The following is a 14,731-nucleotide window of genomic DNA, read 5'->3' as shown; positions in this document are numbered from 1 at the left end:
CCTGCTAAACCCAGGGTTTTGAGTTCAATCTTGGGGGGGGGGGGGCATTCTGTGTGACAGTTGTTTGTGTTTCTCCCTGATGCACAGCCCCCTTTGTTGATTTTAATTCCCTGTACCTGTACGCCATGTCGTCACTCACCCCTCCCTCCCTCCCTCCCTCCCTCCGTCAGATACTAGTTTCACGCCTTTTTTCAGACCAGATGCCATAGCACTGGGATCATAGAGCCCGCTCAGATCACTGCGGCAATTATGAGCACTATGAACACCATGCGCATTGTCCTGGAGTATATGCAGAGCCAGGACATGCCAAAGCAAAACCAGAACCAGCTGAGGAGGCGATTGCAGCACAGCGACCAGAGTGATGAGGAAATTGACATGGACATAGACCTCTCACAAGGCACAGGCCCCAGCAGTGTGCAAATCATGGTGTTACTGGGGCAGGTTCATGCCGTGGAATGCCGATTCTGGGCCCGGGAAACAAGCACAGACTGGTGGGACTGCATCGTGCTGCAGGTGTGGGACGATTCCCAGTGGCTGCAAAACTTTCGCATGTGTAAGGGCACTTTCATGGAACTTTGTGACTTGCTTTCCCCTGCCCTGAAGTGCCAGAATACCAGGATGAGAGCAGCCCTCACAGTTGAGAAGCGAATGGCGATAGCCCTGTGGAAACTTGCAACGCCAGACAGCTACCGGTCAGTCGGGAATCAACTTGGAGTGGGCAAATCTACTGTGGGGGCTGCTGTGATCCAAGTTGCCAGGGCAATGAAAGACCTGTTGATATCAAGGGTAGTGACTCTGGGAAACGTGCAGGCCGTAGTGGATGGCTTTGCTGCAATGGGATTCCCAAACTGTGGTGGGGCCATAGATGGAACCCATATCCCTATCTTGGCACCAGAGCACCAAGCCACCGAGTATATAAACCGCAAGGGGTACTTTTCAATGCTGCTGCAAGCCCTGGTGGATCACAGGGGACGTTTCACCAACATCAACGTGGGATGGCCAGGAAAGGTACATGATGCTCGCGTCTTCAGGCACTCTGGTCTGTTTCGAAAGCTAGAGGAAGGGACTTTCTTCCCGGACCACAAAATAATCGTTGGGGATGTTGAAATGCCTATAGTTATCCTTGGGAATCCAGCCATCCCTTAATGCCATGGCTCATGCTGCCGTACACAGGCAGCCTGGACAGTAGTCAGGACCTGTTCAACTACAGACTGAGCAAGTGCCGAATGGTGGTGGAATGTGCATTTGGACGTTTAAAAGCGCGCTGGCGCAGCTTACTGACTCGCTCAGACCTCAGCAAAAGAATATCCCCATTGTTATTGCTGCTTGCTGTGCGCTCCACAATATCTGTGAGAGTAAGGGGGAGACATTTATGGCAGGGTGGGAGGTTGAGGCACATCGCCTGGCCACTGATTACGCGCAGCCAGACACCAGGGCGCTTAGAAGAGGACAGCAGGGCGCGGTGCACATCAGAGAAGCTTTGAAAACGAGTTTTGTGACTGGCCAGGCTACGGTGTGAAACTTCTGTTTGTTTCTCCTGGATGAACCCTCCACCCTACCCGGTTCACTCTACTTCCCTGTAAACCAAAAACCCCACCCTCCCCTCCCCCTTCGAGCACCGCTTGCAGAGGCAATAAAGTCATTGTTACTTCATATTCATGCATTCTTTATTAATTCATCACACAACTAGGGGGATAATTGCCAAGATAGCCCGGGATGGGTGGGGGAGGAGGAAAGGAAAAGGACACACTGCAGTTTAAAACTTTAACTCTTATTGAAGGCCAGCCTTCTGATGCTTGGGCAATCATCTGGGGTGGAGTGACTGGGTGGCCGGAGGCCCCCCCACCGTGTTCTTGGGCATGTTCGGGCGTTACTGGCTCCAGGTCCAGGGTGATAAGCATATCCTGGCTGTTGGGGAAACCGGTTTCTCCGCTTCCTTGCTGCTGTGAGTTATCCACATTATCTTCATCCTCCTCTTCCTCGTACCCCGAATCCTCTTCCCTGTGTGTTTCTCCAGTGAAGGAGTCATAGCACACGGTTGGGGTAGTGGTGGCTGCACCCCCTAGCATGGCATGCAGCTCCACGTAGAAGCGGCATGTTTGCGGCTGTGCCCCGGACCTTCCATTTGCTTCTCTGGCTTTGTGGTAGGCTTGCCTTAGCTCCTTAATTTTCACGCGGCACTGCTGTGCGTCCCGTTATGGCCTCTGTCCTTCATGGCCTTGGAGACCTTTTCTAATATTTTGCCATTTCTTTTATTGCTACGGAATTCAGCTAGCACTGATTCAGCTCCACATATGGCGAGTAGATCCCGTACCTCCCGTTTGGTCCATGTTGGAGCTCTTTTGCGATCCTGAGACTCCATCACGGTTACCTGTGCTGATGAGCTCTGCGTGGTCACCTGTGTTCTCCACGCTGGGCAAACAGGAAATGAAATTCAGGCTTTTCCTGTTTATCTGGTCAGTGCATCTGAGTTAAGAGTGCTGTCCAGAGCGGTCACAATGAAGCACTGTGGGATAGCTCCCGGAGGCCAATAACGTCGAATTCCGTCCACACTACACCAATTCCGACCCGCTGAGGCCGATTTTTATCGCTAATCCCCTCGTCGGAGGTTGGGTAAAGAAACCGGTTTAAAGGGCCCCTTAAGTTGAAAGAAAGGGCTTCGTTGTGTAAACGTGTCCAGGCTTAATTTGATTTAACGCTGCTAAAGTCTACCTAAACTCGTAGTGTAGATCAGGCCTAATATAATGAGAGGTTACTGAAAACCCAATTCACCGTATATGAGGTTTTACCAATCCCAAAGAATCAGACGCTTACCCCCAGGTCAGACACTTTCGGCTACACTTCTCTAGTTACAAACTATAGAAATGATCGCTGATATATTTCAGCTCTTACCCAAATATCATGCTGTCAGCCAATCCTTAGTAAACGAACTAAGAATTTATTAAGAAAAGAATGGAGTATAAATGGTTAAATCATATATTTACAAATGATTGCAAAGTCCTTAGATCAGCTTTGTAGCAGTGATGGAATAATCTGCTAGCTTGTAAAAACTCTCTGGTAATGTCCAAAGATTGGAAGATCCCCAGTCTGTTGTTCAAAATGCTCCTTTTAGTTGTAAATCCATAGCCCAGAGAATTGGAGCAGAAATGAGGCAAAACGGAGATGACTCAGGTTTCTTTTATATCCTCTACCATGTGCATGGAAAGTTACTGTCCCAAACAATGCCCATAGACTCCGTGTATGGAAAGTTACTGACAAAGATGGAGTCAGGGATCACATGTCCACATCACATGCCCTTACATGTTTTGCTGAATCACAGGGGTGGCCATTGGCTCCTTGCTGTCTGAAGCCTCCTCAGAAAGAGCTATCTGAAGAGTTGATTCTTAATGGCCCATCAAGCTTGAATAGTTCATTCACATTGGGCTGGCAAGAGTAGTTGTAAACTACCTTGAAGAACAAACCTATTTGAAATGCAAATACATAGCCAATATTCGTAACTTCAGATAGAGTGATGATACATGGATTTAACCAGGTTAAAGAACGAGGAGTACTTGTGGCACCTTAGACTAACAAATTTATTTGGCCATAAGCTTTCATGGGCTAAAACCCACTTCATCAGATGCATGCAGTGGAAAATACAGTAGGAAGATAGATGTATATATGTATACACACACACACACAACATGAAAAAATGGGTGTTGCCAGATTGTAACCTTTCCATTGACACCTTACATGATATGCTTTGTATAACAGTTGTAGCAACAATGATACAAATGATCTTCAATCATACAGTATCACAACAGTATTTTATAAAAACGTGTTGTCTGAGGTTAAGACCTCATTCTTCAAACAGGTTAGCTAACTTCCAATAGTTTGCATTGTCTCTATAGATCTTGTCGTGTAGTTACTGTTAAACCCTTTGCTTTTTTTCTTAACCTCTTCGTAATACCGTTTTAATAGTAAACTTTGAAAAATGCCATCTGCTCACCTTTTAAGAAAATGTAGCATTCCACACAGAGGAAGATAGGCTTCTAAAAATGAAAGCAGCAATATTGCTTAGTGATCTTAAATAATTGGGACTGCAATGGAACGGCAATTTTTGGTGCCCAAAAAGAGGTTTGCCAAGGTGTACTAGGCATAGGATAAAAAGTAAAGCTGAAGAGTCAGGTAACATCAGGAAGTGGAGGAGGAGATGGGATTAGTTCAGTAAGCAACAGATTTGCTTTAAGGAGTCATTATAAAGTGTGGTGGGGAACTTGAGAAATCTTTTACAGGGAAAGTCCTGCAAGAGGGATGTAATTCAGCTTTTTTTGCCTTGTCTCTTAAACATGCACATTAAAAGTTTGCTGAATTCTGATGCATTCTTGTGGACCCCTATGAAAAGATGTAGAAGAGCATTATCTTGCATATCAATGGCTCTGGGAGATCAATAGGAGTCTCACAAGTTCTGCAAGTGGATTGATTTAATGGGCTGTTTGAATGTTGCCTGAATAGACTTGCACCATTTGGGAAGCTTATTGGTAGAGCTCCTTATTTCACTGTTGTGCATTAGTATTTCTTAGTGGAGGAGCAGAAGGGTGCTCTGTGTGAAATTGTTTTCTCGTCATGCTACTGATAAACAAATTGCCAAATAATATTTTGCCAGAAGCCTTGCTAACATCCTGTTTGTTTCTGTAGCTTACTGGAGGTTTTGGCTGTGTGTCAGCGTTGTGTATGAGCTCTTCCTCATCTTTATACTCTTCCAGGTAAGGAACTTAAGAATTGACTCTTAATAACAACTGGGGTCTTGCTCTGAATATGAAAGTTCTTTGCTGGTATGGAGGAAAGGTGGTAAAACTACTTATATACCCCTTTCCCATTTCTCCATAGCATGTAGTTCAAACCCTAGACTAGTTGAAAGCTTCATCAAGATGCTGTTTCCTTTAGCCAGAGATCCTATTGGGGGTCCACAGGACCTGGAGACCAAAAAATTACAGGGGACAACTAATAAAAGAACAGGGACAGGAGTGAGGTCAAAGGGTCAAACGAAGTGAACCAGACGGGGAGACCGAGCAGAGAACCCCCGGACAATGCCCACTATTCCTCGAAGGCGTCAAGGAAGCCAGTGGACGCCTCCCAGAGGAACTCTGCCCGGATACGTGAACGAACGGAGGACCTGAAATAGGCCCCACAGTCACAGGAGACTCCATCGGCCAACCTCCTCACTCTGGTTTTATAGATGGCCAGTTTTGCTAGGGCCAGGAGGAGGTTGACTAGGAGGTCCCGTGACTTTGTGGGGCGACGGATAGGGAGTGCATAAATAAAAAGGTGAGGAGAAAAGTGCAACCAAAATCTTAACAAAATATCCGGGAGGAGCCGGAATAGGGGCTGCAGCCTGGCGCACTCCAGGTAAACATGAGCCAGGGTGTCTCTCACGCCGCAGAAGGGGCAGGTGTCTGGGATAGGGGTAAACTGCGCCAAGTACACGCCCGTGCTCACGGCTCCGTGAAGGAGCCGCCAACTGATGTCCCCGGTGGGTTTCAGGATCAGAGTAGAATAAAGGCTGGCCCACCGGGGCTCCTCACTCTCCAGAGGCGGCAGAAGGTCCCGCCACTTCGTATCTGGGCAGGACGCGAGGGTGAGGACATGAAGAACATGGAGCACGAGCGTGTATAGATGTTTCCTTGGCGTGGTCCAGAACAGAATCGGCTGCAGTTCGTGGCTCATGGCGAAGGGACCGGGGGGGGGGGGGGGGGGGCGGTTGGGTCCACGGGGCAGGGGCCTGATGAAAGTCTGGACTCGGAATGGAGGGTGGGCGGGGCGTGGCATGCCCTCTCGCAGGACTCAGTCGAGCTAGTCCCGAGCAGCGGGCGGTAAAGCAGCCCTCACCTCCTGAAGTATGCGCCGGGGAGTACGAGGTCTGGAGAGCCCCATGCGCTGAGCGAGCGTCAGGGGATCCTTTAGCCAGAGATGGTGGGGAGGCAGTGTTCTCTGGTGGCTGCATCAGATGACTGGGAGATGGTACTCTTGGGGTATGTCTATACTGCATGCTAAATCAAGGTGTTTCCAAGCCCTTGCTTGAGCATGCTGCATTGTAAACCTAGGTCTCTCAGCTGTGCTAACGCAGCCATACTGCACTGTACAGACCTTCCGACTCAGGTCTGCAGCTTGAGCTGCGTTCACACAGCTCAAGACCTGATTCCCAGTTGGACTTGGGCTCAGACCCCACCTCCTAGCAGGTCCTAGGACCCTGGGTCCTTAATGCTTGCTCACGTGATGTGTGTGGAAGTGGGGCTTGGGCTAAAACCTGAATTAGAGCCTGGGCTAGTGTGCAGTGTAGACCTACCCTTGCTTTCTTTTTTTTGCACTACCATAGACTTGCTATTTCAGTTTGGGCAAGTCACATTAGTTCTCAGTTCACTCCTCTGTAAAATTGACATGAAAATTAATTGCCTCACAAGGTTTAATATTTGTGAAGTACATTGTGTGTCTTGGATGAAAGTTGCTAAGGAAATATTTCTTCCATTAAAAATAAAATACCTAATATGTACATCCACAGTTGTAAGAAGCAACTGCAAATGAGGTATGAGTGCTTAAGTCTTAAGGAGACTAAAGGAAAGTCATTAGCAGAAAGAGGAATTCATGTACCATCAAACAATCCCCATCACATGTAATTAAAGTGATGATGACTCAGAGAATCATAGGACTGGAAGGGACCTCGAGAGATCATCTAGTCCAGTCTCCAGCACTCATGGCAGGACTAAGTATTATCTAGACCATCGCTGACAGGTGTCTGTCTCACCTGCTCTTAAAAATCTCCAATGATGGAGATTCCACAAGCTCTCTAGGCAATTTATTCCAGTGCTTAACCACCCTGATGGTTAGGAAATTTTTCCTAATGTCCAAACTGCCCATTGCTTCTTGTCTCACCATCAGAGGTTAAGGAGAACAATTTTTCTCCTGCCTCCTTGTAAAAAACTTTTATGTACTTGAAACTGTTATGATGTCCCCTCTCTGTTTTCTCTTCTCCAGACTAAACACACCCAGTTTTTTCAGTCTTCCCTCATAGGTCACATTTTCTTGACCTTTAATCATTTTTGTTCCTCTTCTCTGCACTTTCCCCAATTTTTCCACATCTTCCGTGAAATGTGGCACTCGGAACTGGATGCAATACTCCAGTTGAGTTCTAATCAGCGCGGAGTAGAGCAGAATTACTTCTTGGGTCTTGCTTACAACACTCCTGCTAATACATTCCAGAATGATGTTTGCTTTTTTTGCAACAGTATTACGCTGTTGATTCATATTTAACTTGTGATCCACTATGACCCCCAGATCCATTTCAGCAATATTGCTTCCTAGGCAGTCATTTCCCATTTTGTATGTGTGCAACTGATTGTTTCTTCCTAAGTGGAGTATGTTGCATTTGTCCTTATTGAATTTCATCTTTCAGACCATTTCTCCAGTTTGTCCAGATGATTTTGAATTTTAATCCTATCCTCCAAAATACTTGCAACAGCTTGATATCCTGGATATCTATTTTTTCAGTCTTACTCAATTTGCATCCCCCTGTGATAGGTTGTTGCCTCCCAGGGTGCAGCCTGGGAGCCGTGGGAACCTCTGTGCCCATCTGTGCTAATGATAAGTGATAGCAAACAGATCAAAGCAGGTTACCTAGGAAATTAAACAAAAAAACAGCAAATTAAGCCTAAAATATTAGATAGGATTTGAATCAGTAATCTCTCACCCTGACTGTTGATACAAGGAGTCCACCAAGTTTCCATACACAGGCTAGAAATCCCTTTAGCCTGGGACCAGCACTTGCCCCAGTTCAGTCAGGTGTTTCCAGGAGTTCTCTTGTGTGGGGAGAGAGGCCAGGAGATGGTTATTCCCTGCCTTATATAGTTTTTCCATATGGCGGGAACCCTTTGTTCCAAACTCAGTTCCCTGTCCAGTTTGTGGGGAAAAGACAGGTACCAAAATGGAGTTCAGTGTCATGTGGTCTGGTCACGTGCCCTTCCATATCCTGCTGAGTCATAGGAGCCATTCCTTACAGGGTGACTGACAGGTTTACAGGACGGCCAAGCTCTTCCATGATCCATTGTCTTTGTTGATGGACCATTAGCCTTGTCTAGCTTAATCGTTGTTGTACCTGAAAGGCTAGCTGTAGGTGTTTTCCAGAGTAAGCACATTTGAAATACAGATACGTAGTGTATATTCATAACTTCAGATATAAAAAAGATGCATGCATATGAATAGGATAATCATATTCAGCAAATTGTAACTTTTCCATAGACACCTGACAAGTCATACCTTGTACAAAATGCATGATGATGATGTCATCATCATGTCACAACCATACCACTATGATGAATATGGGGCATAGTGTCACGCCTCCCACCCCCAAAAACTGAACAAACCAAAATGTGTTTTGTTTTTTTTTTTTTTTTCAGGAAATGCAGAGGGGGAATATTAGAGTGATCAGAATAGAAAGGCTTGTCAATCTTTCTGTTACTTTTAGCCTGCAAAATAAGAACTGTAGACTATTAGGGTATTAAATGCTGAATTAATTGCATTTCATAACTAGAGACTTTTTCTCATCTTGAAATCTTAGTAATATTTATCTCAAGTACAGCTCTTTTGAAAATATAAAAACATTAATTATCAACACCGCTATAAGGTAGATAAACAGCTCTATTTCACAGGCTTCCACGGTAGAGGGGAAAATCAGGCAAAGTTAAAGGATTTGACAATGGTGACAAAGTGAATTATTGGCAAAACTGGAATTAGAATTCAGGAGTTTTTGGCTCCCGTCTTCTCTTTCCATTAGACCATGATGCCTACTTTGCAAACAAGATCTAAATGTTTAGCAAAACTTTTGAAATTCATCTGAAGTTTGCTCTGGGTCCATACTGCTTCAAATAGCACTCCCTCTCCTTCAGCCTGATTACCTCCCCAAAAGTCAGTGGCAGAAGCCTTGGGAGCAAGAGAGCAGTCAGTAATTCTTACCTCTAGTGGCTTGTCCAAACTGATTTGTACTAGTACCCCCTGAACCAGGCCACTGTGTCACGCTTAAATGTTTTTGCCTGTGCTTACATGACACTTTATTACTAGATCTTAACTAAATTAATTCTTTCTTGTCTCTTACAAGCTGTCTGCCCCCTTGCGTTGGGATCTTGAGCCTTTTACATGATGGACAAATTTACCTTTCTCCTTTTGTTCCTTTTTAAGTAGTTTGTATCCCTGAATAATCAGTCCCCCATTCGGTCTCATGTCCCCACCATGCTGGTTATCTTACATTTTCTCAGACAGCTTTGTTGCAACTTGCTGTCAATATTTGATTGCTTCAGTTTGATTTCATATGCTGAGCTATACTGCTGTAGTTTTTCTTTTTTGGATAGCAGTTTGTTTATAATTGCTTTTCTTTCCTTTGGTTATGTGTCCTGCCATCTTCTAGGTCTGCTCAACCACTAATTGCAAAGGACATGTTTACTAGCTATTGCCCAATCCTTCAATTTTAAACCAAATATTTATCTTGTAAATATTTGAACATACATTTTTCTTGGACTTAGTCTCTTCTCTATAGATCAATATTACCGACTCTCCTAAAAGCCAATACAAGCTCGTTTGTGTAATAAATCTTTGTTGCGGTAAATGTGAAGTTAGTCCAACTTGACTACTTTGTTTTGTCGTGTTACTGACTTTGCTTACACAGATTTGATTTTCTTTCCCCTCCCCCCCCATTACACTTTGCTGGTTTGATTCCTACTTGTCTGCTCATTAGCCTGTCATAACAAACACTACTCCATTTATCATATTGCTGCTAGAGTAAAGCATTGGCTATGACAATGTTTGTGATTCCATTAGGAAATATTTGTTGTTTAGCAAATTAGTTAAAGGTGATCGGGGTTGCTTGTTACATGAATTAATCTTTTTTCTAAAGACTTTCCTTTAGTTTCCTTGAAGTCCTATTGTTCATTATACTGGTCTGACCATAATTTGAAAACAAAGTTGTATTTATTTGATGAGGTCTTCTAGTAAACTCTAACCATTTAGAGTTTGATCTAATCTCAAACTAATTTAGTTTGATCCTGCTCTTTCTATAACTGAAGTAAACATTTGTGCATAACAACTCCTCTTTGTATGTTGTTTAAGCTGTGTTTTAAATCTGCTGATTTTTAGCATGCATTTAGTTGGCAGACATGGGCTGTAGCTAGTTTGAAATGCTGCTGGATGTTTCCTGTCCTAGGAAACCAAAACCAAAATGAACAGTTGAAATGAGGACAATAGACATTGTAGCCCCTGAAGAATGAACTGGTATGGTTTGGTGGTTGTTGATTGCCCCGCTGAGGTGATTGGAAAAGGAAAGAGGGTGGGTTATGCCTCAACTCTTCAATTATGAGCCTTATAGGCTTTTTTTTTTTTTAAATTGGTGCATAGAAGCTCTTCAGTAAGTTCAGTCAAATCTGTCTCTGGTTTTCCTAGTCTAGACTGTAGGATTGTACCTTAATACAGTCTTGACTAGACATTTGAAGCAGCTTCAGCACCTAGTATTGGAGGTCATGAGAGCCAGGAATATAAATCAATAACCATTCAACCTTCATTTAAGGAGGCTTGACTACATGTCTGAGGTATTCTGCAACATAAATGTAAAAATCATTGAAGATAGGGAATCACTAGTTAGCAACGCTTCAGATTTTCCTGCCTATTAACTATCAACTTCTAACAGACGGATGCATTAATTCTGCAGACTGTACGCGATGGCAGACAGTTCATGAAATACATTGATCCAAATTTAGGAGTTGCCTTGCCAGAAAGAGACTATGGTGGGAACTGCCTTATTTACGATCCAGGCAACAAGACTGATCCATTTCACAATGTCTGGGTAAGAAATTGAAATGAAAAAGCTCTTGGCTAGTGAGTCTTAATGTTTTTGTGTGAAGTGTTGCCTATTTGATACTCTAATGTGTAGTCTTCCATATATGTTTCATTGCTGAATCCATAATCCATTTATGCCTTTTCTTTAGTTTTAGACTTTTACCCACCATTTTCCTTTTTCCTTTTCTCTCTTGATGTTTAGTATTAATTAGGTCAAGATATGCATTTCTTTGTAACCAAATTAACTACTTTTGGAGAAGGGGTAAATGATTTAGCTGTTGTTCAAAGTACTGATGTAAATCCATACCCATTCCTCTGTTCCTACTAGTTAGCTTCTGTTTATGCTTAACAGTAGTGTATTTAGCTCCTTTTTACAGAAGGCTAAAAGTTTAAATGCTGTTTACATGCTACTGAGTGATCCACAAATTGCACACTTTTGTATCTTCACCTGGAATTCAAGAAGCCACATGAATTTTGTTCCCAGGTCCCCAAGCCAGAGGCATAAAATCTGAAACCATAGGAATTGGTGTTAGTTATGTACACTGATCTCCAAGCCTTTATGGTGGCTGTGCAGCAGACAAGGTTGGAACCTTTAGATCCACCGAATGCTCCTCTGCCATTTGAGCTAATGGAATAACTGATAGCAATAGCAAGTTATACTCTACTGCACCAACACTAGAAGGGGATGAGAGACACCTTTTGCCCATGGATTTTATATCTATTTGCTGACAGCAGAGCAATGGTGAGCTTGGGAAACTTGGGTTTTGTTCCAGGCTCCCAAGGGGAGCATGCTCTGGTGAGCATAGACTCTTCTGCTGGTTTCCCCGCAGCCTGACCCTTGGCTTCTGCATGAACCTCTACAAGCTGTCTTAGTCCCAGTTCCCCCCTCCTGGCCCTTCTTGAAGTTTCTAATTTTGCTTTAGATCACATTACTTGAGTGTTTGCAATACTTCATGGCTACGGAGAAGCATATGGAATTTGCATAGATTTCAAATAGCAGCTAAGGCAGTTGGAAAGATTAAGTTCTACTACTATATTACCTAGATAAAAATGCAGGCCTTGAGAATAAATATTGATCTTCTGTATAACAAATAACCTAACATCTCTGCTTGGTTTATAGGACAAACTGGATGGATTTGTTCCTGCTCACTTCCTTGGCTGGTACCTAAAAGTAAGAATCAGTCCCTTCTGTGTTCAGATATTTTCATTAGTGCTCTTCTGCTTTCAAAGCTTGACTGCTTCTGTTTCAATGTTACCAGTGTTCAGAATCAATTATATTAGGCAGTCATCCATGAACTAGTTTAAATAAGTGTTTGCATAATAATGTCTTATTTTTTCTGACCATAGTAGGTCGTTTAATTTCTTTTCTAAATAACATTCCACTAACAAGCTTCTGCTTCCACAGAGATGATTCATATTAAGGTCAAATGGATAAAACAAAGAATATGCAAAAGCAAAGTCCTTTATTTTCCCAGTATCCTAAATGCTTGAGTGATCTTAACATAGACTGTGGAAAAGATAATGTGCAGTGTAGACTGTGGTGAAGTTACCATTCACCCTGATGCATGATATATCAATAGAATTCCACATGCTAAGCACTTCACACTTTCCAAATAGCTCCTAGTTCATCATTTAAAAGTACTATAAAGGGGCAGTGTCTTATTCATTGCAGCTGTCAGCATGCATGCACCAATCATGGAAGAAATGCCAGCTGAATTTGTCTATAGTGGAACATGGGCAGTACATCAGTTACTGAATATTTAGGGCTAAATGTGACTATCCTCTCTGTTCAAGTGAATTGACTAACCAGTTTTACTTTACCTTGCATCCCTTGTTGATCTTAGTTTATGTCCTCTCCTGAACAGCATAATTCAGAAAAGGTTAATCTTGAATTGCAAGATAAATCCCAGGCTTCATTTTACTGCCACTCCCCATTCAAAAATGCAAGGTTTGATATTGCTGTAGTAATTTGCCATGAATAGAAAAGAACTTGCTAACCTATATAAGACTTTGTTTTGAAGCGTGTGTGTGATATCAGAGGAATACTTCTGTTACAGTCCGATACTCCTGGATATAGAGAGAGAATTCTCAGAATGAGAATTCTGTTGCATTCATGTAATAATATTTTCTCTATTAAAAACAAATTTGACCAAAACTTAGGTAGAGTGTGATTTCCTAGAAAAGTGAGGGACTGGATGAAAAGACATAGCACAAATAGTAAAACAAGGTTTTTGTAGGAACTAAAGGAAGTTGGGTAGGATACAGGACTTGGATCTCTTAAATCAAGCTATTAGATTTGCTCCAGGCCAAGAAGAGTATAGCCTGTATCAGGGTCATGTGGGAGAATGTCCTCTACAGAGAGGTTTATTTGATAATGTGCTTTCTGTCCATCTGTTTGTAGTCCCATCTCTTAAGTCTGGCTCATCTGTTTTGATCACCTATGTGCTCCACAAAGCAGAGATTTATGTACTGCATAGCAAAATAAATATGCCTCTTGTATTCCTCTCTAGTCATTAAAACATTCCTACTCCACTTTGTTAGCTTGTTTTATCTTTCATACTACTTAGAATGTGCTCACTTTTGCATTCATTTTCAATTTTGCTTGTGACTTGAATAATTAAAACAAACTCTTACCTGTTCTGCACCCTGACTCCCCATGAAAAACATGGAAAAAATTAAGGGTCTTACTTTTCAGTACTTTACTTATGTGGATCTTTTATTTTATCATCGGTGTGATCCCAGGACAGATGTTGGTTGCACATTATCAGCATAAACATCTTTAAAAGGTGTCTGCTTCTTATTGGCTTTGCCAGGGTTCAGTCAGTGTAGCTGATCACATTAAATATAGAATTACAGCACAACTTAACTCCCTGAGATTAAATGTTAATATAACTCTAAATGCTGTTATCTAACATAAGGTATGTGTATATTTAGGGGCTATAGTTCATAGTTTTCCAAATGTAACAGGTTTGGGGAAAGCATGTTTTAAATAGGAGGGGCAGAAATGTGACTGGCTATGATTGCACTTACTCTTCCACCTCAGGAATGTGCCTTTTTCTCTGTAGTAAAACTGTGTCCCGGGTCTCTCACTAATCTATTGCTGGGCAGGTGCTGTACTGTACTAGTAGAAAGAAAGCTGTGGGAGCCCCAGCTATGTGAAAAGCTCAATCTTTAGCTGCTGGCAGTAAAGGAGGGGCACTTCTTTCTCCTTTCCTGGCTGCTGCATGTAGGCAGCTCTTCTCCCTTTGGCTGGAGGGTGGGGAAGCATTTATATCCTCACCTTCTGACTGCTGGGAGGGTGAGCCCTATGCTACACTCCTCCCAGGATCCAAATGATACGTTTACAACCACCCATCCGTCTGAATATTCCTCTCCAGGACCTACAGCAGCACAGTCAGTCTGTCCATGCTCCTGCTCCTGACCTTGCCATTTCTAGTCCTGTAAGAATGTTGCTTACAAACCTGCTGCATTTTTACCGCTACACCTTGCAAGCCAGTGCCGGTCATCTTCAATCCTAAAAGGAACTGTTTGGGAAGGGATCACTCAAGTGTCTGCCCTCTCCCAACTACACTCAGTATTGTTGGCTCCTTTTGAGTAAATCGCTGATTGGATGGTTTGTTTTTTACACCTGAAAAATCTAAAACTGCAGTTCCCTTTTCTAGCCCCTCCTGATAGGTGAGGACTGGGAGTGCTGTTCAGACGTGCGGAGCAGGATCAGAACAGCACCCAGTGAGTTAAGTTTCAGAGTAGCAGCCGTGTTAGTCTGTATCCGCAAAAAGAACAGGAGTACTTGTGGCACCTTAGAGACTAACAAATTTATTAGAGCATAAGCTTTCGTGGACTACAGCCCACTTCTTCGGATGCATCCGAAGAAGTG

General features: G+C 43.2%; 1 protein-coding gene across 4 annotated transcripts in view; it reads left to right on the top strand.

Moving 5' to 3' along the window:
* PTDSS2 (phosphatidylserine synthase 2) overlaps positions 1–14,731 on the top strand; it is a 71,975-nt gene that overhangs the window by 37,074 nt on the left and 20,170 nt on the right. For 3 of the 4 annotated variants that reach the window (XM_034770460.1, XM_034770461.1, XM_034770463.1), the window contains 3 exons: positions 4,678–4,745; positions 10,727–10,861; positions 11,975–12,025. In XM_034770460.1, coding sequence (XP_034626351.1) covers positions 4,678–4,745; positions 10,727–10,861; positions 11,975–12,025 — 254 coding nt within the window. The remainder of the gene's footprint in view (positions 1–4,677; positions 4,746–10,726; positions 10,862–11,974; positions 12,026–14,731) is intronic. The other variant, XM_034770462.1, reaches the window with a different exon arrangement.

This window comes from Trachemys scripta, chromosome 4 (assembly GCF_013100865.1).
Source record: "Trachemys scripta elegans isolate TJP31775 chromosome 4, CAS_Tse_1.0, whole genome shotgun sequence".
In the NCBI taxonomy this organism is placed as follows: Eukaryota; Metazoa; Chordata; order Testudines; family Emydidae; genus Trachemys; species Trachemys scripta.
This window is presented reverse-complemented; position numbering and strand designations above follow the sequence as displayed.